Source organism: Pagrus major, chromosome 8, assembly GCF_040436345.1.
Source record: "Pagrus major chromosome 8, Pma_NU_1.0".
Taxonomy (NCBI): domain Eukaryota; kingdom Metazoa; phylum Chordata; class Actinopteri; order Spariformes; family Sparidae; genus Pagrus; species Pagrus major.
This window is the reverse complement of record NC_133222.1, coordinates 3,676,636-3,701,609: the sequence shown is the minus strand read 5'-3', so window position 1 is coordinate 3,701,609 and position 24,974 is coordinate 3,676,636. Positions and strand designations below refer to the sequence as shown.

Here is a 24,974-nt window from a genome sequence, read left to right as displayed (position 1 = left end):
CAACTGGGCTTTTTTATTCACACTGAGCTAGTTTAGTCAGTGTTACAGTGGAGCTGCTGTTATTTCCAGTATATTCAGTGTAAACTCCTCACTGCTGCTTGAGAATCAGGAACACATCTTCCATTTTTTTTTGGATATAATTATTGAATCCATCGTGACGTTCACTGAGGTGGACTGGGGGTTCATCCAGACTCCACTTTTCAGGGTTCAGGGGGAGGAAAGGTTAGCCAGACCCTGTGAGTGATCCCATCTAATGACCTTGAAAAGTAATTCAGATCTTTTTCATTGAGCTCTCCTCCAGAGGAACGGAGAAGAGGATACATTATGCATGCAATCTATTATTAATGCTCTTGAGTCATGTTACGATCAGACATGGGGCCCCTCAGAAAATATGTGAAGAAAAAAAAAAGCCTGATCCTCTGGAGGACTTGTCCTCTAAACATGTTTATATATATATATATATGTAAAAAGCAGCTGCTTGTGTATTGTGTGATTTATTATTCACTGCAGTTTCTGTCTTTACTTATAACATTTGACAGGATTTCTGCAAAGTTTTGAAGAGTAAAGTTTTTCCTGCAAGTCTGCAGAGAATAAAACACTGAAGCACTGTGCTCCATGAGTGCACTGCCTTTTCTTTTTTATTATTAATAGGCCTCATCAGGGTTATATTGATGACTTTCTATTGATTCTCTAAAGCAATCCAATTAAAACTCTTTGCTGCTTCATCCCGAGAGTCCATTGGCTGACAGCTGTTCTCGGCTCTCCACCGCCCCGCCTCCGTCTGTCAAGCACTGCGCTGGTACAGCACTGTGTGACTGTTGATGCGCTGTAGTCAGATTACTACTCTTTAACTTTAATGCGACAGCGTTGGATGGACTTTACAGAATAAAACAGATTCACATTTATCGTGGTGCTCGTGCAAAGACGCGTGCGTAACCAAACTCCACCGCCTTGAATATTTTCCTCCACTTTTCCCCCCCAAGCCCTCCTTTACAGCATGAAGTGCAGTTATGGCAAGGAGTAGCAAGACAGCAGCGAGGACCCTGGAGGATTTGACGCTAGACTCGGGTTATGGTGGAGCCGCCGACTCCTTCAGATCTTCCAGTGCGTCGCTGTGCTGCTCAGAGGCACATGGGGGGAATCACTGGCATCTAACCGACTCGATGCACAGTCGACACAACAGCCTGGACACTGTCAACACGGTCCTGGTCGAAGACGCCGAGATCCTGGAGAGCACCGGGCAGTGCGCTAAACTACCCGAGCTTGAGGATGTGCCGTGGAGCCTCGGGGAAGTGGCGAGCGCGCTGAGCAGGGACGAGGAGATGAGCCTGCCGACCCCCCCGCAGGACGTCCTGCACAGGCTCTCGGTGCTGGTCAGCCGGGCCCTGGTGAGGGTCGCCAAGGAGGCGCAGCGCCTGAGCCTGCGCTACGCCAAATGCACCAAATACGAGATCCAAAGTGCCATAAAGATGGTCCTGTCGTGGACCGTGTCGATGAACTGCATCGGCGCGGCCCTCAGTGCCTTGTCCCTGTACAACATGAGCACGGAGGAGGACAAGTTCAGCCGCGGTAAGTCGGTGCGCTGCGGACTCATCTTCAACGTGGGGAAGTTCTTCAGGTGGATGGTCGACAGCAGGGTCGCGGTCAGGATCCACGAGCACGCCGCGATCTACCTGGCTGCGTGCATGGAGAGCCTCTTCCGCGAGGTGTACGCGCGGGTGCTGCGCAGTGCGCTGCTGGAGAGGGATAACGGGATCCCCAAGTTTACTGTGGAGACCCTGGAGCAGGCCATCAACAGCGACGCGGAGATATGGGGGTCTGTGCTGTCCTGGCAGCATCTGATCTGTGGGAAGAATGCAAGCGGTGAGTTATGAATACTGTAAGTCCATGCAACAGGGTCCTGCTCCACTTCGCCCACAGATATCAAATCCCTTATGCGCAATATGTCACTTGTAGGAGTCCCCCCTCTCATCTCACAGTAGATTCACATCAGAGCCACACTGGTGAGGCTTCTCGCCCATTTACTAAGCAACAAGAAAGATGATACTGATCCAAACAAGCCTCATCTGTGTCATTAATGATTATGAGCAGTGCCTGATCTCTGACATAAAGTGTACACACCACAGTCTCTCTTTTGTTGAGCAGCAGTGAACTTTAACTTAAAGACATCAGTGAAAGAGCTTTCATGGTGCAGAAGCTGCAGGCAGGTGATGACTGACTGACTGAGTGTATCAGGATCAGACAGAGTGGTCCTCTCCAGGCCAGCTCGCCTCTTCTGTCTTCTGTGCAGCGCCACACTGCAGATGTTATTCTCTGGTTGCCCTTCTTATACTGTATGTGGCTGTTTTGTTAGTGCACAGAATGATGAAGCGGGCCCTGCGTGTCCCCGGGCCTACTGCCTCACTTTGAGAGCTTTCAGTGAAAGGGGCTCTCCCTGTTGGTTTTCTCACAATGATGCCCTGCAGAGGTGAGTTTTATTCTTTTCACCCTAAGAGGAAGGAGGTCTTTGATTCCTGTGTACATTCGCCGGTTCTGGTGCACACAAAACCATTTCACATCAGCTTTCTCCAAGTGCCGAGAAAATACCTTTTGGTGTGTGCTTTTCAAAGTAAGTGTAATTGCATTCAGAGCTCACTGCCACTAAACCAGCAATACATCACAGACCACTCCAACACATGCTTGCTCCTGTTTTGATGGATGTTGTAAAAATGCTGCTGTGGCTCCTCTTGCAACAGGTTTACGTAATGAAAGGCCTTAGGGGACCTATGTGCTATCATGCATTATGCAGAGTGATGTGAATAAAACTGAGTTATAGAGTGAGGGGGAGAAAGAGAGACAGACAGGCAAACAGAGAGAGAGAAAAACTTACAGAGACTCTGTGACCGTATTGATGAATCACCAGCAGAAGCTCGGCATCATGAGAGGAGCACTTTACTTCACTGTACCTCTTTGTTTTAAAGGCACAGAGAAACGTCTGCTTGTTTACAGTAAACGACTGCACAGCTTCTGCTGCACAGTCAGAAACAGACTCACGTAAATTATTTGTCGTCATGACAGCGTGTAGCATCATTATTTTACACTGCGTGTCGACACATCGTGCAAGGAGCGTATATGCTGTACAGTATTAAATGTCAATGTTCAGTCACTCTGCACACTCAGGCCACTTGGCATGCAGCTCCCGCTGTAGAAGAGGTGTGGCGAGTGTTCAGTGGTGCATTGGACCGGTGAATAGGATGAGATGCAAGAAAAACGTCTGGAGCGTGTGGAATATTTAAGTAATACCTAAGGGTAAAAAAAAAAGTGGCATTTTGTGCAAAGTGCTCTTCAGTATGTGTCGTACGAGCACGAAAACGTATCCGACAGCGGCTAGAATCGATATTTTCTCGTAACAGTGCAACAAATGACTTTACAACGTGAAGAGGTCTTTATAGTGGCAGGTTACTCACTGTTTTGGTTTTCTAGCTCGCAACTCTATCGCTTTGATTCACTCTTACCACTCTCTGACTGTAACGAACGCTTAACAACGAGCTATTTTATCAGCTTGTTGGCTAGATGGTGAACATAGTGAAGCATTTAGCAGCTAAAGAGATAAATGTTTCCCTTAAAACGGCAATATGTATGGATTTAAGTTGAAAACATTCAAAAAATCAACTCAAATAATCAAAAGAATGTGAATAAACAGCAGTATTGACATTATGATGTTTATGTGTTGGGCTATTCAGAGATATCGACTGATGTTAGCGTGCTAACCAGCTACCCTTGGCCCGTCCTGGTCCAAAGCTCCTGTGCTAGCACTGTAAACTTTAACACTCCCCTGGTCGCTGAGCTCCCAGTCCAAACCGTTAGCTGCATGGCTAACTGAGCTAACTAGCCGACGGCAGCTATTGTTAGCAGCACTTAGCGGTCACTCTGGTGATATGCTGCCCCCTAGTATGAATTTAAAAGCTGGCCAGTTCTTACATATTGCACCTTTAAGGGACTGGAGGAGACCAAAACAAACCAACAATGAATATTGTACCTGTTCGTCAGGTGAGCTCAAACACAGCTCCAGATTGAATGCAAACGTGGCTCCATAAATAGGCAATTCATGCTAACGTGTCAGATATATCAACTTAAAGGGTAATTACACAAAAATGTTTCATTCACAGCTTCTCTCTGCTGTCCCTGAGAGGCAAAAATCAAAATGAATTAATGCAGCCTTAAAGTGAAACTCTCGCCAAAATGCAACCTCGGCTTTTTTTGTGAAGGAACCTTCTCAAACCTTCTCGACTGGCAGGACGTCGACGAACGGAGCAAGCTACTGCTAGCGTGAGTTGTTCAAAACCTTCTTTTTAGTAAACTCTGTGTACACAAATGTTCTCGATGCTCGTGTTCATGTGTAGAGACCCTGGTGATACTACGAGCAAAGTTTCACGTTGTGTCGAGTCTTCTTAGTGTTTTAAAAATAGCGATTTAGATGCTACCGTTATGTTGCCCCTAGCACGCCACTGAAATTGATTTTGACCCGAAAACAAAAAAAGGTTGCATTTTCGCCAGAGTTTCACTTTAAGTCTACAATACTGCAGATACACACAGTATTTTATCAGATTTTAAGATGCACACTGCCCCCTCTTAAGTTCACCATATAAACTTTAAGTGATTATATTCCAGTGTTGTGTCCACAGTTTGTTTCTGCTGCCCTGAAAGGGGCTGAAAAGTCAATTACTGCAGGTTTAAGGCTGAAAGGTTAACACACAAAACAGGCGCTCGTCTGTTGGAGGCGTCAGAAGATGACTGGTTGAAATTATTTATAGGAACTTCCACATAATGGAAGATTTCGCCCTCCATCACATTTCCTACTGTGACACCGCAGGACCTCTAAACCTCAAGATATCCTCTATCTGCAGTGACAGATAAGGCAGAGACACAGCCGCATTATTTCTTGTCTTCACAGTAGAATCAAACAGCCAGTCAATCTGAGGGTGGGTTGACCTTAGCCGAGCCGCTGCCTGCCAAATTGAACCTCCGTATCGTTCCATCCATTCTCTCCGTCTCTCTCTGCCAAGTAGGAGTAATTGAGGTGATTTTTCCATATTATGCTAACGCTGGTAGCCCTGCTTTGTCAGGAGGCCTTTATGAATATCCTTATTGCATCTCCTCCACATAAGCTGATGTCATTTTTTGTGCTGTCACAGATTCAATGAGGTAGTGACCGCGTTGTATGTTTTTTCTTTTTTAACCTTTTAAACAGGTACCTTGGTGATGAGCTGCATCATTTTGGCAGCATTGTCTCTTTCACAGAAGGTTAAAGGTGCAATATGTAAGAAGTTTAGTTGTAAACTTTTTTAAAAAATGCCTCAAATTATCAACAGGATGTGAACAAATAACAGTTTTGACATCATGATAGTTATGTACTGTGTTGCAGAGATATCTACTGATGTTAGCATGCTAACCAGCTAGCCACAGCTCGTCCCGATCCAAAGCCGCTGGTCTTCCATGGTCCCAGTTTGGACTGCTAGCTGCAGGGCTAACAGCAGCTAGTTATCACAGTTTGCAGCAGTTAGCGGTTACTATGCTGATATGCAGCACCCTGTTTGCCTTTATTCTTGCACATCTCACCTTTAAAGCAATGGTTTTGTCTTTTGGGGAAAAGATTTCTTGTGAATAAGATGAGAAGATTGAAACCACTCGTACAAGTTAACAGTAATTATAAAGCTACAGTCAGCTACCGGTTAGCTTAGCTTAGCATTAAAACTTGCCTGGCCCTGACCAAACATAAAATCCACCTTCCAGCACATCTAAATCTCTCTAATTAGCACGTCATGTCAAAAACTGAAGTATGAAAACAACACTTTGTATTTTCTTGGCCGGGAACAGTCACTTCCTCAAACCTCATGCTGGTTGGCTGGCAACTGCACGGTGATAACATAAGTAGATTTCAGGAAGTTTCTGCTTCTGGCTAATCAAAGGCCTGCTAATGCAAAAGCTAACAGCTGCTGGCTGTAGCTATAAATTAAACCGTACATGTATGAGAGTGGTATCAGTCTTCTCATTTAACTCCCAGCAAGAATGCAAACATGTGCAACCCTCACGACTCATCGGTAATAGAAAAGCAGTCCAGGTACTGTTTGCTGTATGTTATATACAGGTACGCATCGCTTTATTTCTTTGTTGTTCAATTTATACGAACAAGGGGAGAAAGCCTGTTCTTGTTCGTCTCATGAATTGATGTGTCTGGCCTCAACACAGGATCCATAATTACCCGGCGCTATAATGTCTGTTCGCACCTACTGCACATCACAGTTCTGCAGTGGCTCATCCAGCATATGGCAGGCCTCCCACACACAAGCCCAAAACACACACTCTCACACACACATACATCAAGATGTCAGGGGCTCCTCTCCCCATGTCTGACTCAGTGTTATTTGCAGGTGGGTGTTGGATTTCCCTTCTTCGGCGGTGGTATCCTGTCAGAACAGGAAACTGCTCTATACGGTGGAATATTTCTTATGGCTCCCGCTAGACACGGGAACACAGAGATGCTTTGATTTCCTTTAACGACGTGTGCATGTCACAGAAAATGTCTGGTGGAACGTGATATCCAGCGCTCAGGGATACGTACCACCCCGAGGACGAGTTTGTAATCACACTCGAGGTGTGAGATGACTTTCAAGTCTGGGCAGAGCCGGTTGTGTTGAAAGAATTAACAGCGAGTTTTACCCTAAAGACATTTAAAACAAGTTAACATAAGGTACATCGCCATTTCAGGCCGTTTGGTTTTATGGTGGTGTTTTTTTTTTACAGGTGGACAAACATGCATGACTTGATGTTGAAATGTTGCCAGTGCAGCTACAACTTTAACTTGTTATGACACATTCTCATTTTAATACCGATGCCTGTAAATGACCTACATAAGCAAACTATGATAGTGGACTCCATTTCTAAGTTAGCTAACGTTAGCATTAATTGCTCTCCATTAGCGGAGAAGCGAGAGGCACTAAGACGAGTCACTCAAGAAGTCCTTCGCAAAGAAATCCACAGCACAGCAGCATGAAACAACTTAAACAAATCATCCACAGGCTCGTATAGGCGAGACGGACAGACAGATGGCTAATACAAAAGTGGTTAATATATGTAAATTGCTATAAATAGTTACATATGAAACATACATGTGAAATCGATTCTCTCCCAAACTGAAAGAGGGTCTGAGGACGGAGACGGAGGCTGTTCGCAGCATCTTTAGCTCATTGCTTTGGTGCTCTGGTCGACAACATACCATTTTGGTTCACTTTCATTTAGCATCGACATTTAACGATCATCACAGATTCTTCTTCTTCTTCTCGACCAGTCGCAGCCTCAGTAGAAATTCGATGCAGCCACAGTTTGCATCTTTGTGGAGCTGTTGCCAGTAGCATGTGAAATATAACCCTTGTCGGGGGGTAATTCGAGCTAATTCAAACAACTTGGGGATGCTGCTCTGTGGTATTGTTCTCTCTTCACTCTTACTTTTTCCTCTCCTGGAAAACATTCTTCACTGTCTTTTTCCAGCACAAACAACACACCTCTCTGAGGGCGAGCCTCACACCGGGCTCAGGCGCGGTACACTATCCTGGCCCTGGCACGGTTGGAAGAGGTGTGCTTCGGCACGGTACGGTCGCTCATGCACGAGCACAAGCAAGGGTGTGCAACGTGGACTTCTTCTTGCTGTCTATGATCAAAACAACACAAAATAAGCCACAGAAAAGTCAGTAAAGTTACAGTCATGTTGTCTGTGATGTTCTCCATTGTGCTGCGACCGGGCTACGACTTGATGACGTATGCACAAGAGGTAACCGTGCTCAGGCCCGGTTGCAGCCGGAGCGATATGAGTGCAGGCCAGCGGGGGACGGGGGAGGAGGGACAATTGTGCTTTGGTACAGTACAGAGTAACTGGGCCAAGTGTGAGTGCGCCCTGAGTCTTGTCAAAAGGCACTCTTTATGGTGTGAAGTGTGTAACCGAGGTGTGATTTTCCTTTTAAGGCCTTATGTTTTCGCAGCAGAATATAATCTGGTTGACCCAGCAATGAGCATTTAACTTTCAAGAGTGAGACCTCACTTCTGTAAATTTCCCAGACGCAGACCTCATGTGTGAAAACCAGAACAAATGGGGCTCTTGTTGTGGGGTTAGGATGTGGATGCTATACGAGCAGTGACACTGTTCTTCCTTTGGGTAGTTCTGTGTGGTTTTAGTTGCGCTTCACGGGGTTGAGGCAGTGCAGGTCCGATTCCATTCACAGTGCTTTTGTTCCTTATCCAATAGCGGGCGTTGAAGTGCGAGGTCGGTGCCTGGTGCACACATGCTGCGGTGACGGGCAGGCAGACAGGAATGACTGCGGTCTGCAGCGGTACCACTCTGTACCGGTGGAGACCAGTCCCCATTATGTCTGGGAGTGAGCTATAACATATCTGTGCTAGGGAAACCCTCACACAGCAGCGTACCCTCGGGCATATAAGGCAGCTACATACGCAGAGAGTTTGGGAGTAAGAATGAGGAATGCGTGATGTGACGTGGAGTCTGGTACGGCGAGGTGGAGCGCCGGCCAACTTGACTTCAGTTGATTAAGAGGAGACAGGTGACAGAATACAGTCGAGGCTACGCCCAGCTGGCAGCGCCGGCGATAGACCGGGCGTCCTGTAATCAACCTGATGCACCTCAGAGGATTGTGTGAAAAGTTTCAGTTGCACGCTGTCACTCAGCGCTGTGTTTGTTGATACATATTGACCCTATTCACACGATGGCCATTTTCCTCTGGCGTTGTGGGGGGAAGCTTGAACGCTGGGACAACGTTATGCTGCTGTGTTCGTAGGGAAACGTAAAGAATCTGACATATTCGAAGTTATCGGACAATGAAGATTTGTTTGTGTTTCACTTCCAGGCTTAAATAAATGTGGGTTAAACATGGGTTGATATTTGAGAACTAATTTATGCTTTTCCTATCGTATCATGTAACACTATCAAACAGCAATGTTAGCTAGGAAGTGGTTGAATGCTCATGTTAGCTGTTGATGAAGCTAATGCGTCATCAAATATGCTGTTTTACCTTGTAAAATGCTGCAATGTCCCTCCGGATTTTTTTTTACTTTCCATTGTCTTTTGAGTCGCTGATCAATCTGGAAGCAGTGAAATGATAATGATGATTGATAAGCGGCACCACAGCTGAGCGTCAGTGGCCGCTGTGTGAAAATACTCACAAGAAACAGACTAAAAAAATACAGAATTAGTCTCCGACTGTTGAGGATTACTGTAGCGGCCCTTCAGGGTAACCATCCTGTTTCTGACTTTAACAGAAAAACAACAAAATATATTGCAACTTGACTTAATGTTTATGGATATTTCTTCGAGGCAGAAAAGCATTGCAGTGAGAAAACCCGGCTAGAGCTCCTGCAGCTCCGACTAATTTTGTCGATTTTTCTCATTTTCATGCTTGACCTTTTACACCGAAATGAGATTTACTCCGTTATAACCCTGACAATGTCAACCCAGTGTGTGTGCTCTTATTATTTTGAAATCACTCTGCATAATGTGTTTAGCTTTTCTATTTACTGTCAGCAGTTTTTTATGTCATGGTGACATTATTGAGGGAGCTTTATCTGCATTATTCCTGGGAGAGATTTCTTTCCCCTCCGGTCTAAATCTTCTGGGATGAGTCGTCCCAACGCACAGGTAGAAAATGAAACTTTTCTCAGTATACCAAATACTAGACCAGAATAGTTTTTAACAATAACAGTGCACTTTGGAGCCAAATCTGGTGAAGCCATAGCTAAGAAGGAATTGTTCATGATGTCAACTTTGGAGGAAAAGCAGAGGGAGAGAAAGAAGCACAGATGGCAAGGATCAAAACAGGAAAATCCATAAGAGAAGCTGTGGGTGACAGATGAGACCCAGGCAAGCAATGCCGACTTCTTATTATAGCAGGAAGAAGACTCTGGGCAAACAAGTACCAGCAAGTGGATTAGCTTGTTGAAGCATCAGTATCTACTGCGCTGTGTTTCTGCAGCCCTGAACTCCTATTGTTGTACGGAGGGAAATGATCCAGTTTAAATAACAGCCAGTCTGGCTGGAAGTTATGAAGAAGATACTGGTAAACAGGCTTTTGTGCTTTCTCTCCTCTTTGATGTGAGCGCAGCAAAAATTCAAAGAAATGTTGTTGTCACCATGAGAAAAGCGATATGTGTGATAGAGACAGCTGCGTGTCAGGACGCGTCGCGGTACCTCTCGATTCACGGTTGATGAACTATGAACCGACCTCGCCTGCCGACTGTTTCTGAACAAAGCAGGTTTTCAGCAAATCAGTCGCCACCAGCAGCGATATGCTAATGTGTTTACGCCTGCATCATCTCACCTGTTGTTGTTTAATCACAGGAACACAAAGATGACAGTCGGAGGACCAGCTGGCAGCAACATCGCTGATAAGTTCATTACTTGTGAGGAAACAATCTGCGGTGACAGTTAGCCTCCTCTGGGTGTGTGTGGTAATCCTCAGCTGATAACGCTGTCATGTCAAGACATCATTTCCCTAAATCAAGCAGCGGTCCAGCACCACACAGAGCCTGTCAGTCGGGCTGGGAGTCGGTGTGAAGACGAGCTTCTTATCTGCCCACTGGCAAACTCCCACTTTCACTACTGTGTATAGTTTTCACAAAGAGTTAAATGAGAAGACTGAGACCATCTCTCATCTGTACTAAACATCTACAGAGCTTCTAGAAAGATGTAGAAGCATTTTGTGGCTGAATGCTATCAGTACCACCTTTAAATATGAAGCTACAGCCCAGAGACAGTTAGCTTAGCTTAGCATAGGCCTGACACAGCCAGTCAGGCTCTGTCCAGAGGTAACACAATCCACCTTGCAGCAGCTTTAGAGCTAACTGATTAGCATTTTATATCGTATTTGTGTAATCCACAAAATAAATTACAATCCATGTTTTACAGGGGGGTTGTTTTGGGGACCTTTCTTGGACTTCCTGGAAACGTGTTGCCATCATTAGGTTGCCAGGCAACCAGAGGAGACTTTAGGAAATAAAGGAGATATAACATTTGACAGTTAGTGAGCTTTAGAGGTGCTGCTGGGTGGATTTAGCTAACTTTGGACACCTTCGAATAACTGTTTCCCCCTCCTTTTAGTCTTTATGCTAAGCTAAGCTAACTGTAGCCCCATATTAAACAGGCAGACATGGGAGTAGCTGATTATCTTGTCTAATTCTTGACAGACTAACAAAGCATTTTTAGGATGAGGGGTATTTATTCCAGGCTCGAGCGACAGCCTCTCAAAATATCAGTGCTCATCCCCGTCGTGCCTGAATCACCGGCCATCCTAAACCTTTGACAGAAAATCAGCCAGGGCGAAGAAAATGTGCTCTTATTTGCCTTCTGAGCTGCCGGCGTTCAACTCTCCTGCGGTCCTCGCTAATCCGTGGATACAGTACAGTAAAGCTATAGGGGTGCAAACACGGCTGGGATTTTCTGATGTGATCACGTGGAGCTTTACTTCTTATTATTTCAGTCTAACGTGAACCCCTCGATGTTTCCTCCTGCACATGACGACTGCAGACTCATCAGCTGTATAAACACAGAGCAGATATAGTTCATGTGACAGATATAAACACACTCTGCCTCTGACATGCCAGCCTTCCCGTGGAGTAAACATATACTTTGACTGGAGGACATAATTATCCTTGGATATATGGATATATACACTAGTTTGCGCTGATCGCTGCTGCAGTCTGTTGTGTCGTTACCGAATCCTTTACAAGCTGCTCGCTGGTTCTGGATCAGAGTTAAGTGACGACTGAAAATCTGAGATTACTGCACAGAAACACACCAACCTGAGCACCTGAGCAGACCAGATTTCTGTCGGTCTGCGTCATAGACAAACACTCATTGACTGTTTCACACATCTTCCCCTGAATGGGTCTGGACTTGTTTTATTCACTCGCAGGTGAAGTGATCGTTGGTGAAGCCGATAGTGTCAGCGACGCCGAGAGAGCAAGTTTATCCAGTTTAGAGTCATATTGTTGCTACGATGCATTTTGGTCTGTTGATTTGTCTTTGTAATTAAATCACTATTAAGGGTCCAAATCCTCCATATGTCTGAAAGGCAGTGAAAAGTAAAAGCAAAAAGTCGAAATAATACGAGGAGATGTTGCCAATGTAGTTCACATTTAGCTTTTAGTAAGCGTGCTGCTGGAAGGAGTCCCAAAACCTGGAAATAAGTTATAATGTTTGCACTTCCGGCTCCTTAAATCCTCAATGGGTTGGTTTTTTTTAGTGTTTTTCTGCTTCGAGGCCTGAAATAAGGTCTGTGGCTAACACAAGCTTAACAGATCACATCTTCACGTCATCTTAATGGTTGTTTTTGAAGCGTATGAGCTTGTTTGTGAAAAAAAGGCACATCCTGGGGCTCAGTAGCAATATAGGAGGCGTTGAATCTGCTGATGCACTACTCATTCTGTTCCACTGGACCGGTATCCCATTACCTCCCATGAGAGCTCCGAGCGCTGACCTTCGGACCGTGTGTGTGTCATTGCATATATATATATATATATACACACCGACGCATGTTTCAGTAAAGTGTGTACGCCGCTCCTCTTTTTCTATTTTCCGCTGTGCAATCACCTCAATCAGAGCTAGTGACCCGAAAAAGAATTAGCCAGATAATTTTAATAAAACTAATCAAGATGTGAATATAAATCTATTTGTTCTCCACACTCTCTTTTCTCTCATTCTCTCTGTCTTGCCTCTTCATTTCCTCCCGTCTGTTTCAGTCCAGCTTTTCTTATTCACTGCAGATATAATGAGTCCACAGCCTGCCACCGCCTTGATGGAGAGTAAGTGCCGAGTTGAGGTAACCTTGTCCCGTCCTACGTGTCTGGCGGCGCTGTAATAGTTCTGTCAATCCAGACGTGGAAGGCCCCCCCCCGCCGCCGCCGGGGAGCCTCGGCAGGGCTCACACCGTGGACGGACACGTGTGTCTGAACCATGACAGATCTGTAACTGCAGTTATAGCTGTGTGTGATGTGAGAAAAGTCCATGTGAAATGTGCCCGACATCAAGACTTTGCCTGAGTATCAATCAACATTTTAAACATCAGGTCCACATCTGGTTCCTCAAACTTTGCACTTAAACAGTCGAACGCTGGACGTCGTCTCAGTCCTTCACTCCGACTGAGTGAGTTTGCTCAACCCCCCAGCTGAACTAGCGGCATATGGTACAGATTGCCACGGTAGAAGGTATATGTCTATTTTGCTCGTGACATTTTTTATTACTAACACATGCCAGCTCCTGCTTCACTTCCAGCCCTTTTCTTAAAGTGCATCGCTGGCAGAATAACAACCACACTGTGAAAAGACAGATGCAAGCAGCAACTGTAACTTCTGCCCTTTAAAAAAAAACCACTCAGACATTTCCCTGTATATTTTGTTATTGCAGCCAGAGCAGTGAAGTACCTTAAACCCCAAAGATAAATATGTTCTTGCAGTAATTTAATCAGAGTGCTGCAGATTGTATTCATCATCCCCCCCTAACCTTTCCTTTAGAGGAAATGATCATTGTTTGGTACATATGTTGGGTAACTGTGAGGATTTAAGTCTTCAAAGCAGTAATGACATACTTATGTAATGATTGCAGATTAATTACATCCTTTCAAAGTATATCTGTCAGTAGGATTAGAGAACGGGTGAGTGAGGAAAAGTGCTGAAAGTTAAATATACTTTTTAAAACTTAGATTTTTTTTCCCCCTAGTGTTGTCATCTGTTCAAATTTCTCTGTATACCTGATTCATAACTGTATAAAATGATTAACTATAGAGCTGTGTGTAATGACTGGGTCCCCATATTAGTCATATATCATGTTCTGCTGGCCACGCACGAGGACCCACAATCACAAAGGTGAAACTAAATGTATTTCAGAGAGTACTAGTACTTCCAGAAACATGTTACAGCGATCAAAGTCAAAACACGTGCATGTGTTTTTCAAGAAACTTGACCAATACTGGTCAGAGAGTGGTGGCATGAAAAGGAGCTGTTAAAGGTGATGCATCAATAAAAGAGGTGAAGAAGAAAAAGAAAACGAGCTGATGTAAAAACAAGACTCAGAAGCCACCGAGGACGTGCGCCAGCCTTGAAGAACATGTTTGCATAGTGGCCAAACAGTGTAATTACAACATCACGTGATGCTCTGGGGCCCAGGAAGACTTTTTTCCCATAAGCTTGCATTGTGAAAGTTAGCCGGAAGCTAACCAGCTCTCCGACAAAAGTCTCTTGTGCGCAAGTTTAATGTTTATACCTTGTTCACCATCGTAGTTTAACATGTTAGCATGCTAATACTTGCTAATTGGCACAAGCAGGCTACAGCTGTGGCTGGTGTCATGAGTTTTTGCAGATATATTGAGTCATGAGACAAAGCACTGGACAAATTACAACTTTGATCAGATGCAGTATCACCAAACTTATTGGTCAACATGGATGTCTGAACCAAATTTCATGGAAATCCATCCAACAATCGTCAAGATATTTGAAAATCGATTTAGTTTTTGACTTATTTCAAACTGGACCAACGCAGTCAGAATCCTCTCAGGTCTAATGGAGACCCACGTTGCATATTAGTGGGAAACAGTGAACATTAAAAGCAATGTTTGTTCATTGTTTATTAACCAAAGCTAATTTCCAGGAAAACACCCACACCACTGCCACAGTACAATGGTGATGAAGGCCACTATAAATGAGTCAGCCTCGTCATCCTGCTCTGATAAGTCTTTTAATTCAGTCACCGTCTCGTTTGGACCGACAGGAGTTCAGAGCTCTCTGTGACTCACAGGATGGAGAGGAGTCGAGAGGATGACACGCTGCCGGTGAAACAGGTGTGTCTGTCAGTTTTTATACCTGGCATGGTGTTGCATCAGCTCGGCCACACGACTCTGATCCACACGGTCTCCGCTCGCAGCAGGAAGTCTGTTTTCTAAAGGACAGGAAGAGCACCGGGAGGATGAGTTGACTGCATGCTGGGAGGAAAGGCTGTTCACTTTCAGATAATCTCCCAACCTGCTGAAAAATACATGAAGCGGGGAAACTCTCATGAATTCTATGCATTGCATGAATATTGTTTATTCAAGCATCTGAAGTTGAATCATTTTTGAGGCACTGTTGTTTATTTTTATTTTTTTGCATCCAGAGGGAAGGAATAATAGCTTTTTCATGTCATGTCAGTTGGTACCCGTAGGCTCCTGCTTTGTCCGAGGGAAAGATCCGAGTCTAAATTAAACTTATCTCAGGTTAATGCCTGAATCTGATTAAAAAAAGATCACACCTTTATCTCTGGGGTGGAAGAGGATTCATTCACCAGCCCGCTGCTGATGTCCCGTAACAATCATGAACCTTCTTTACCAAATATCTCTGAGAGGAGAAACGAGCCCACCAGCGAGGGACGAAATGAAAGTCTGAAAATGTCAAATTCAGGCTCATTCCTCAGCCAGGAAACAAATTATTGATTGTCTCCAGGTGATGATGACTGATTGCAAAACAAGATTTCTGCCGTTGTAACCTTTTGTACAGCTGCCGAAACTTACACAGTGAATGAAATGATGAATTCAACCTCTGCTGCTCTCCCACGGTGTGTTTTGTTGTAGGAGCACGTGCGGTGTGCTGTGTGCAATCACACGGACTGAGTTATTGAGAGTGCGAGAGTGAGTGGGGGAGAGAAGAGAAGCAGATGGAAGGCCGGATATGAAAACAAGGTGAAGAACACTGGCAGTGAAAGCTTGAAAACAAGAGGCTGCACATTTGTTTCTGCGTGAGTGTGTGTGACGGATGAGAGGGGGCACAGCCGAGATCTGAAGTGAACTATTAGGGTCGCCTCTGCTGCCGAGGGAAGCTGCATCCATCCAATTTTGGTCTATTTGCTTGCCTGTCAGCGGCTTGAACCAAGTAGGCTAAGCGGCACCTAAAAGCAGCGCTGCCACAGTGACTGTACAGTCAGAAGGACGGATGACAGAGGATGCAGCAGTACACTCGAGTACTGATGGGTGAGGTGTGTGCGGGGGGTTGGGTTAGTCAAAAGACGACAGCTGGAAAGAGATGTTTCTTTAAGCTTCAGGCTGTGATGAGCACGGGACAAAGAGGACGTTTTCAGCTTTGTAATCACATGTTGATGATGTGAGATCATCAGGGCATTTACTCAAGTACTGTACATAAGTGCAATGTTAAGGTACTTGTACTTAAATAGAATATTTCCACTTTTTGGCACTTTTACAACACAATATTCCCTCCTACAATGATTTGACAGATATCATTATTAACAACTAACAGATGAAAATTAGCCTCTCTGCTAACACTGGCCCGTGATGTTGATCAGCGTGTATTGTCCCTGAAAATAGATACAGAAAAAAATACATGAATGAATGAATGAAAGAATAAATGAACATTTTTCTGTACAAAACATCATCATCGTCTTAAAATATGATGTGTTATAACAGATAAAGGAGTTAAAATTTGTTCCAACTCCTCCATCGAAGTCCTGCTTACATGTTAATACATCAGTAATAATAATAATCCAATAATATAATTAATAATTAATGTTATTATCAATTGTTGAATTCATACTATTCCAAAAATAGGGTTGGTTGGTTAGCATGCTAACTTCAGTACACAATACGTAGACATCTTTGACTTAACGTCAAAATATTTAAGAAACATTATTCTAGGTCGAGTCAGCCGCCATCTGAAAGTACATTTTACTGTTAAAATGTTTGAATGCAGGGCTTTTACTTGTAAAGGAGCAATTTGAAATTGTGGTATTGCTATCAGAGTACTTCCTCCACCACTGCCCACTACACATGTTCAGCAGTCTGAGCTGCAGAGGAAGTATAGCATTAGTGCGCACTATAAACAAGCTTCAGTTTGCAGGAGAGAGCCGGGAAACAAAAATAACAAGGCTGAAGTGTGTGAATTATGTATTTCAGTTCAATACAAAGGGAAGCAATTATCCTCTTTGAGAGAAGAAGAATGCCACGATGAAGCTGGGTTTGGTTTGTGCTCAAACTTCAATCAGTTTCAAATTAGAGTCTGTTTGTCGGTGATCTGTCACTGATAGCTGCAGGTGACGTGACCGGCAGGCGACCTGTGATGGATGAAAACCTCATTCCCTCTTTGATATACCTCGATCGTGGTCGTAAGACTATAGCGTGGCAGATTGTCAGTAGTCAGACGGTACACAATAACTCTCCTGTAGCGCAGCAACATGCACTACCTGTTGCCCATCTACCTCCACTTTGCCTCTGCAGCCTTCTCTGAGCGGCACCCCGCTGTGAGCACAGCTCCCACTAATCATACATTGACGGCCTTTGATCATCACTGCACATGAAATGAGCTGAACTTAAAGGCCTTGCAGAAAACTTGTCCTACTTCTCTTTAAGCACCAGTGTTGTCGGGCCTTTTTTCTCCCCCTGACTGATGATGCCTTCTGACTGCAGCTGTCTGCCGGCTGATGTTTTAAGGCAGATTCCTCTGTAAAATCGGGTTTGAGGGGCGCTGAGATGGAGACCCTGCCCTTTGCCCTCTCCTACCACTTCAGGCTGTTTGATAAAACATTACAGAGAGAGAGAGAGAGGGGGTCCTTTGGGCGGCAAGCGATGTCGACCCAAGTGTTACCTGCCCTGTGGGGGCAAAAAGATTATCACGTAGACATCGCAGTGTCTGTTGCAGCTGCTGCAGCTGAGGGTGGTGTTGAGTAACAGAGGGAGCCTCAGGATGTGACTAAATCCACACAGACAATAAATTCAACATTTCATACAGAGCATCAGAGGCAGCGCTCTTCCTCTCTCTCTCTCTCTCTGTCGCTCTTCGCCTCCCGTCATCCAAAGTGCAGAGCGAGCACTACGAAGCTGTAGCATTGATTTTCAGACGGATTTCAGCTTTAATGGACGAAATGATGAGGTCAGATTCAGCCTGATAAGAGGCCGACTGCATTCCTCCTGTCACCTCTGGAAAGTTACAACAGTTAGAAGAGAGAAAGAGAGTTGCAGTGATTGTTTACTCATGTAGACACAAGATTTTTAAAGATACAGTATGTAAGAAAACGTCTAAAAACAACGAGACCTTTTACTGAATTGTGTCCATCAATGTTCAAACCAGAGAAATCAAGTTCATTCAAGGATACGACACGTTTCATTTGGTTGCTCGTCGCTTTAACTCTGTCATGTTATCGGCTGCTCTGAGGCTGAGGCTAATTCCTGCCACACAAAGACTGATATGAGTGATAGCAAGGCGCCGCTGCTCTCATGTCATAGTATATACTTGCACCAGCCAAGGAGATAGGGTGTTTGAAGATGCGGCGGGATTTGATTTTCTCCATGGACATGGGATTACTATTCAGGATTCAAAACAGATACGAGTCATTTGCATATTCTTTCTGGCGGGATGAGAGCTGACCTGCCCCCTCCAATCTGTTTCCATCAAAAGCCATATTGGATTTCTGATTTGAGGGATAACAGAATTGCTTGTACCCAGATTCTTATTTAGGGCAGACATTGTGAAGGTTAGGAGTGAATATGTGGAGATTGATGCTTGACAGAGGGGGTCATTTTATGTATAATCGAAGTTGGGGAACCATGAGCTGTGAAATTTGTGTGCAGAGATTTGAAATGTCTCCTCTTTGTGATGCAGACTCAAGCAAATAAATCACGTCCGACTTATCACATGAGGCATGCCTCTCAAGGCCTGATTGTCAGCGGGAGAAAAATGAGAACATAGCGAGGATGATTTTGATCTGCTCAGGGACCCGGGACAGATAAATCATTCAGTCACCTCCAGCTGACAAAGTCACATTTTTCAAGATTTTTTTTTTTCTTCCTTACCAGAAATGTTGACATTTTGAAAAGCAGCTCAAGTAGCGGGATGTGATTAGCACGATGATAAGTTCTCATACAGAGCAGCTGACAGTTTGAAGTGATTCTCAAGTGCAGCGTCATTAAAAATATCTTCTGTACAGAGATTCAAGTCAAACAGTTTTAACTTTTTAATGAGGAAAAAACCCCCTCTGCATAGCTCAGCCTTGGCATTCACGAGATGATAGGACACGTTTACCTTCAGTGTTTGCTTATGTTTACGGTATCGTTCTGTATCAGAGAATAAGATCAGCTCTTTTAATCTCTTCTCGTCTCAGGAGAAAATTTGTAGTCGTTTGGATCAATTCAAAGATGAATGTGAAGGCTGTCGTCTTGTGACTTGAAGAATGACATTACATAAAAGAAGATAATGGAGCTCATGTTGTTTTATCATTATTACACTCTGTGGTCTGAGCTGGTAGTTTGCAGAAGTCCTCTAGTAACACTCAGAAACTGAGAAATTAAAGCCAAAAAAATACTCGGTTAAGTTAAGGCAACACAAATATTTGGTTAGGTTGAGGCAACACAAATACTTGTTAGGTTTAGGTGAAGATGGTTCAGTTGAAAAGAGACTCAACATTAATCACACACTAGAAAGAATATCTTCTCCCATGTCTGTTAGTTTTCTGGTCTTTATCCCAAGTCCATAAGCTATGACAGTACAAAAACGTGATTGGTGAGTTGCAATGCGACAACAATAATTATGATTCATGACCCTCACATCGATTTCAGATGTGCATGTATTGTTGTGTCTAATATCTCCCTTTGATTTTCTCTGAGGCTGTACCATTTTTATGTTTCAGAATCACATTACTTGTAAAAAAAAAAAAAAATTAAAGAGGGATCTCTGCACAGTTTGTCTTTCAGATAAAATAATTTGCATACATCATAAGCACAAATCTCATCTGAAAGAGAAATGACTCAAGTTAGATGTATTGGATCTGTGAAGCTCTTTATTTTCTCCTGGATTCACTCCGTGCCTCTGGCGGGGCCTCAGTGGGATTTAAGCATCATTAAGGAACCATTAAGATATGCTTTACTTTGAAAATCCTTTTCTCTCTACGCACGGAAACTACATAATGTGGCTGGATCTCATGCTCCGCTGTGTTGAGCTCTCCTCTCCGGAGTGTGTGTTGAGCTGAAGCTGCTCTGACAGAAATTATGAGGTGTCTTGTTCGAGTGTGGTGTAATACTTATCTTACAGCGGTAAGTTCAGTGGTGAGAATCATCCTCAGTGACTGTGTAAGGCAAAAAAAAAAAAATCCAGCATTTAATATCTTGAAAACTCAGTCACGAAGGCCACCTATAAGCCTGTGAGCTGCGAGCTGTAGTGTTTCTCTCTGCGTGCACTGGAAATGTTATCTGTGCCGTGAGAGTAGATTTACAAACTCATTGAATGTGCTTTTGATTCTGTAGTGGATGTTATAGTGCTCTGCAGCCCATAACGAAGGGAGGGTTAACAGTGTATAACAGCTCATCTCTGGGGGCCCAAACCACCGCTGTGATATCACTGTGGATGTAGATCAAGAGCAGTGGGGCTTTAAAGCACCCTCTCTTTTTTTTTTTTTTTTACATAAGTGTGTCACATCCGATTATCTGATCACTGTTTATGAGATGAACTACTGTTAATTAGCCATTTCTGTCCTGCAACACAGACACTCAGCTGCTCCTTTACAGTATCAGTGTTTGCTGCAGGGGCCAGTTTTCGTTTATAATCGATAATGTCGCCTGGATTTCACATGTTCACGGGCAGCTTAATGAAAATTGCCCCATGACATCACCGCTGCCTCCGCGGGCCTATTAGGATGAGGCAGCGTACTGAGCAGAGGGGGGACCCACATGCTTGGGTTGCGGTCAAGTTGGTTTTGGGGGTTTTTAGGCCCATGGTGTAATGAAGGAAAGATGGCAGAGAGCCACATGAAGAAAAATCTACTATGAGAACAACATTCCCTGATCCACAAGCAAGAGGCCTCCGAGCATACTTTTCGATGTCAACACTCAACATGCTGATGGCGGGCAAATTAGGAATTAACCGTGGTCTTTCATTTCTTTTATTATAGCGGGGTTATTGAGATGATGTAAACAATTAGCAAATTAAACACAAACATATGGAAAAGATGTTCTTCTTGAAGTTAAGATGAAAAGAAGAAGTCACATTGTGCACCATGTTTTTGTTCCAGTTTACGTCAGCTTGAACAGACGAGTGTCAAACAGTATTATCCTGACATCCACACAACAACAAGTCTCAGGTACATCGTGTGTCTGGGTGTTTTGCCACCTCAAACCTTGTTCTGTTTCCCAAAAATACCGTGCTGACACGCCCGCTGGCTTTATTCAGCTTTGTGGAAAGTGTGTCTATGACAGCTGCAGATCAGGTGCAAGGCATTTTTCTTTTTTTTGACATTTCACTTCTTTCAGAGAGTTAGCTAGCCTACAGGCAGCACCTGATTGGCTTAGCTTAGCATAGAAACTGGAAGCAGGGGTATTAAACGTGTGAGATACAGTATAGCATGTTAATTAGCGAGCTTTAGAAATGCTGGTAGGCATTATTTTACTGACAGATCGAGGCTAGCTGCTTCTAATCTTTATGCTACGCTAAGCTAATTAGAGGCTGCCTGTAGCTCCATAGTTAGCATTCAGTCATGCGAGTGTCTCATTTAGCTCCCGGAAAAGAAAGTGTCAAACTACTCCTTTGAAAATGGAGCTAAGAGTCGGGGTGTTGTTAGCCTAGCTTAGCATACAGACCAAAAGCGTGTTGTGTTAACGTGGCACATTTTATTTGTTCATGAGCAGAAATTTCAAAAGGACAATTTGTGGTTTGAGGCGTCTGTTTCCTGAAACTATTTACTTCTCTGAAGAGATGCAGACTCTGTTAATACTGTGACGACAAGACTTCAACTGCATGCAGCTGTTGTTTTCTCCCCATAAAGCCTCCAATTGTCGTTTTTACACATTTGATTGTTTACAGGTTAAAAGTAATGAGATGTATCAGTCGGGGTATTGATCGGTGTAGTCTTGTACACGGTGACAGAACGATTCCTTTAACGATGACTGGTGCTGCAACGATAACAATTCAACTTTGTACAGATATTTAGGCCTGTGCTGATTATGTGCATGACTGTTCTGCTTGCATAGCTTTTATATTGTACGAAAATAATGGTAGACAGAGAATGAGAGAGGTCTGTAATCAGAGACTCGGCACCTAACCCTGTGCTGACAACTGCAAACTGAATTTCCTCTCTTACCTGTTGTGCTCTGGTGGTGTCAGGTTCCCCGGGGGGAAGGAGATTAACATGTCATACTGTGTCTCTGATCCTTCACCCTGTGCACTCATTACGCTCTCTGCTGTGTCGCCTTTACCCACATCCTCCGTCTGATCCTGCTTTTAACTGAGCTCAGCTGGCACAAAACACGATGAAATAAGAATACAAAAAATAGCTGCGTCACTTTTTCCGCATGTAAAATAAAATACGTGGTGTAAGCTGTTTCTTCAGGCTCAGAAAATGTCACTCTGTCCTGCTTGTTCGTGTCCCATGAGGGAGTAATTTGGCTGAAACATCAGGGAGCAGTTTAGGATGAAAAAAAAAAAACACAGTTTGTTTGGTTGGGTATCCATTGTTGCAGGAGGAGCTGGAGAAAAAAAAAAAAGAGAGGGCTTGTGAGAGACACATGGCTCGACTGTGCAGGAAGATCTATGTTGTCAGAGGCCGCTGCACACCATCCAGATGGCTAATGGCTCCCTGAGCCTCTCCTGAAATTGTTAACTGTCATCTCCTTAAACCACTGACACAGCTGGAGGCCGGCCAAAACATTTCTGAACACACACAAAAAACCAAATCAATCCGTGATCAATAGAGTCAAACATGCAGCCGTTCAAGTGGCTACACAGCAGTGTTTGATCAGCGTGTGTGAGATCAATGAAGGATTGTCCTTTGAGTGTTCAGCAGTGTGGACATCAGCACAGCGAAGACAGCGTGTGCCTCAACAAACGACTCAGTGCTGAGGCTGCACGGGTACGACGACGCAATAATACGAACACGATACATTGAAACAACATTCAATACGACAATCTATGACTCAAATACTGACAAAGAGCTGACTCAACACTCTGACACAATCTGTCACTGATGATGTGACTCACAAAGGTTGTATTTATTGCAGGACTTGTTATTACATTGTCTAATATCACGCAGTTGTTTTTGTTTTTGGGTCGACTCCCTGCGGAGGTGACTCTGTTTACTTGTTGCGAGTGTCATAACAGATATTAAAAAGGGGAACGAGGAAAGGCTGAGATGAGGAGGGAAATTTCTTGAATGTCACAGAAAAACACCCAAAATATTATTCCAGTGTTCATATATAGATGTCTGCCTGTTATTCAACATTTTAAAAATAATCTAAATTATAAGACTGGTTAGACAGTTTGGGATCTTTACCGCTCGAGCGACTCTGACAGCAGCAAAGAGCTGATCCGGCTCTGTCAGACGGTTAAAAACATTCTGCTTACCTCCAAATCTCACTAATTTCCATTTTATATATCTCAGTTTTCCTTCTTTTTTTAATGCAAACACAAAGAAGTGTAAAGGTACTCAGAGTATGAGTTACTTTTTAACCGCTGATGTTTAATGCACCATCAATAGCAGGCGTTCAGTCAAAGATGTTTCTGTTTCTTTAGTCTGAATTACTCAACTTCTGCTCAGTGGTCGAGGTCACCTCTCCAGACCTGGGCCAACTGCATGTATGCAGCATAATAATAATAATAATAATAATAATAATAATAATAATAATAATAAGAAGAAGAAGAAGAAGAAGAAGAAGAAGAAGAAGAAGAAGACATTTTATTTGCAGAGCGCTATTCAAAAGACTCAAAGACATACTTAAGTAAGAGTAAAATTACTCACTTGAAAGTGCAGGTACCCCCAAAAATGGCGTAATTGCAGTAATTTGAGTAGATGTAATCTGTTACTTCCACCCGCGGTATATCTGAAACTGTATTTCCCAAAATGCTGAACAGTTTCTATATCACTTATTGCATTGAACTATAATAATAACACAAAAAATGCAGTTACACAATTAATATTGAGTTAAAGACATCCTTAAGAGTTTGTTGCTTTTTCTGTTAACCGACAGACTCACATCAGGCGTGTCAAGATAGAAAATCATGACTTCAATACCATGAAAAAATGTTAATTGGTACCACATGGTGTGTTGAATATTCACTGTACAATAACAGAGCTCGGAAATACACCGTGCGCAGCAAGTTAGAACAGACAGGTGGAGGTAACCTGCAAAGACTGAAGTTGTGTTTTGTTGTGCAGATGTCTTTGGACACCGAGGTGCTTTGATGCAGTTGCAGGTAGCTGGAAGGCTATTTTGTTTCTGCTCTGGACTCCCTCGCCTGTTTGAGGCTTTAAGTCATTTCAAGGTTGATTGAATCGACAAACTTTGAATACAAATGTTCTCTGAACGTATTTAATTTATTGCTCCATGTTCTGGGAGAATAATGAGAAATGTATCTTGCAAGTAGCCACAGTATATTTGAGGACAACCCACTTTGATATCATTTAATAGGCTCAGTGTGTTTTCCGGCACATTTCTCAAAATGTCTGCTGGAAAATGACCGTTGTATAATCACACCTGCACCTAACCCTAACCCTGAGAAAGCAAAGAGGCAGCAGCAGGTACTTCATCCCTAATTATGTAAATCATCCCCTGATTGTGTCACACTGATGATCTTTGACAGAGAAGGTGAAAGCTCCCACCTGTTTTCAAACACTTGCCTCATCATCCCTCCCTCTTCCACAGCCGACGCCTGCAAGACATTTTCCCCTTTTATGTTTGATTCATGGTACGAGCTGCTTTTTACGGCCTCGGACACCTGCGGGTCAGAAACTGAACACACCTACAAAGAGAGTCGGTGCGTAACCCTTTGAACCAGTCGGTTCTCCCCTCTGGTCGTCCTCCCTCTTTACCAGTCTGCACACAGAAACAGCAGCCTCGCAGGTGTAATGGCCGGTATCAAATATCGTTCTCGCTGCCGGGGAGTTTAGACAAAACCACTCAGTTAATTTCACGGGAGAAAAG

At 43.8% G+C, this 24,974-nt stretch overlaps 1 protein-coding gene across 3 annotated transcripts in view; it reads left to right on the top strand.

Annotated features, from left to right (window-relative positions):
* Window positions 1-1,010: 1,010 nt before the first annotated feature.
* btbd11b (BTB (POZ) domain containing 11b) overlaps window positions 1,011-24,974 on the top strand; it is a 71,664-nt gene continuing 47,700 nt past the window's right edge. Inside the window, exons 1-2 of one of the 3 annotated variants that reach the window (XM_073472034.1) lie at window positions 1,011-1,867; window positions 17,680-17,687. In XM_073472034.1, coding sequence (XP_073328135.1) covers window positions 1,011-1,867; window positions 17,680-17,687 — 865 coding nt within the window. The remainder of the gene's footprint in view (window positions 1,868-17,679; window positions 17,688-24,974) is intronic. The other 2 variants (XM_073472033.1, XM_073472031.1) reach the window with 2 other exon arrangements.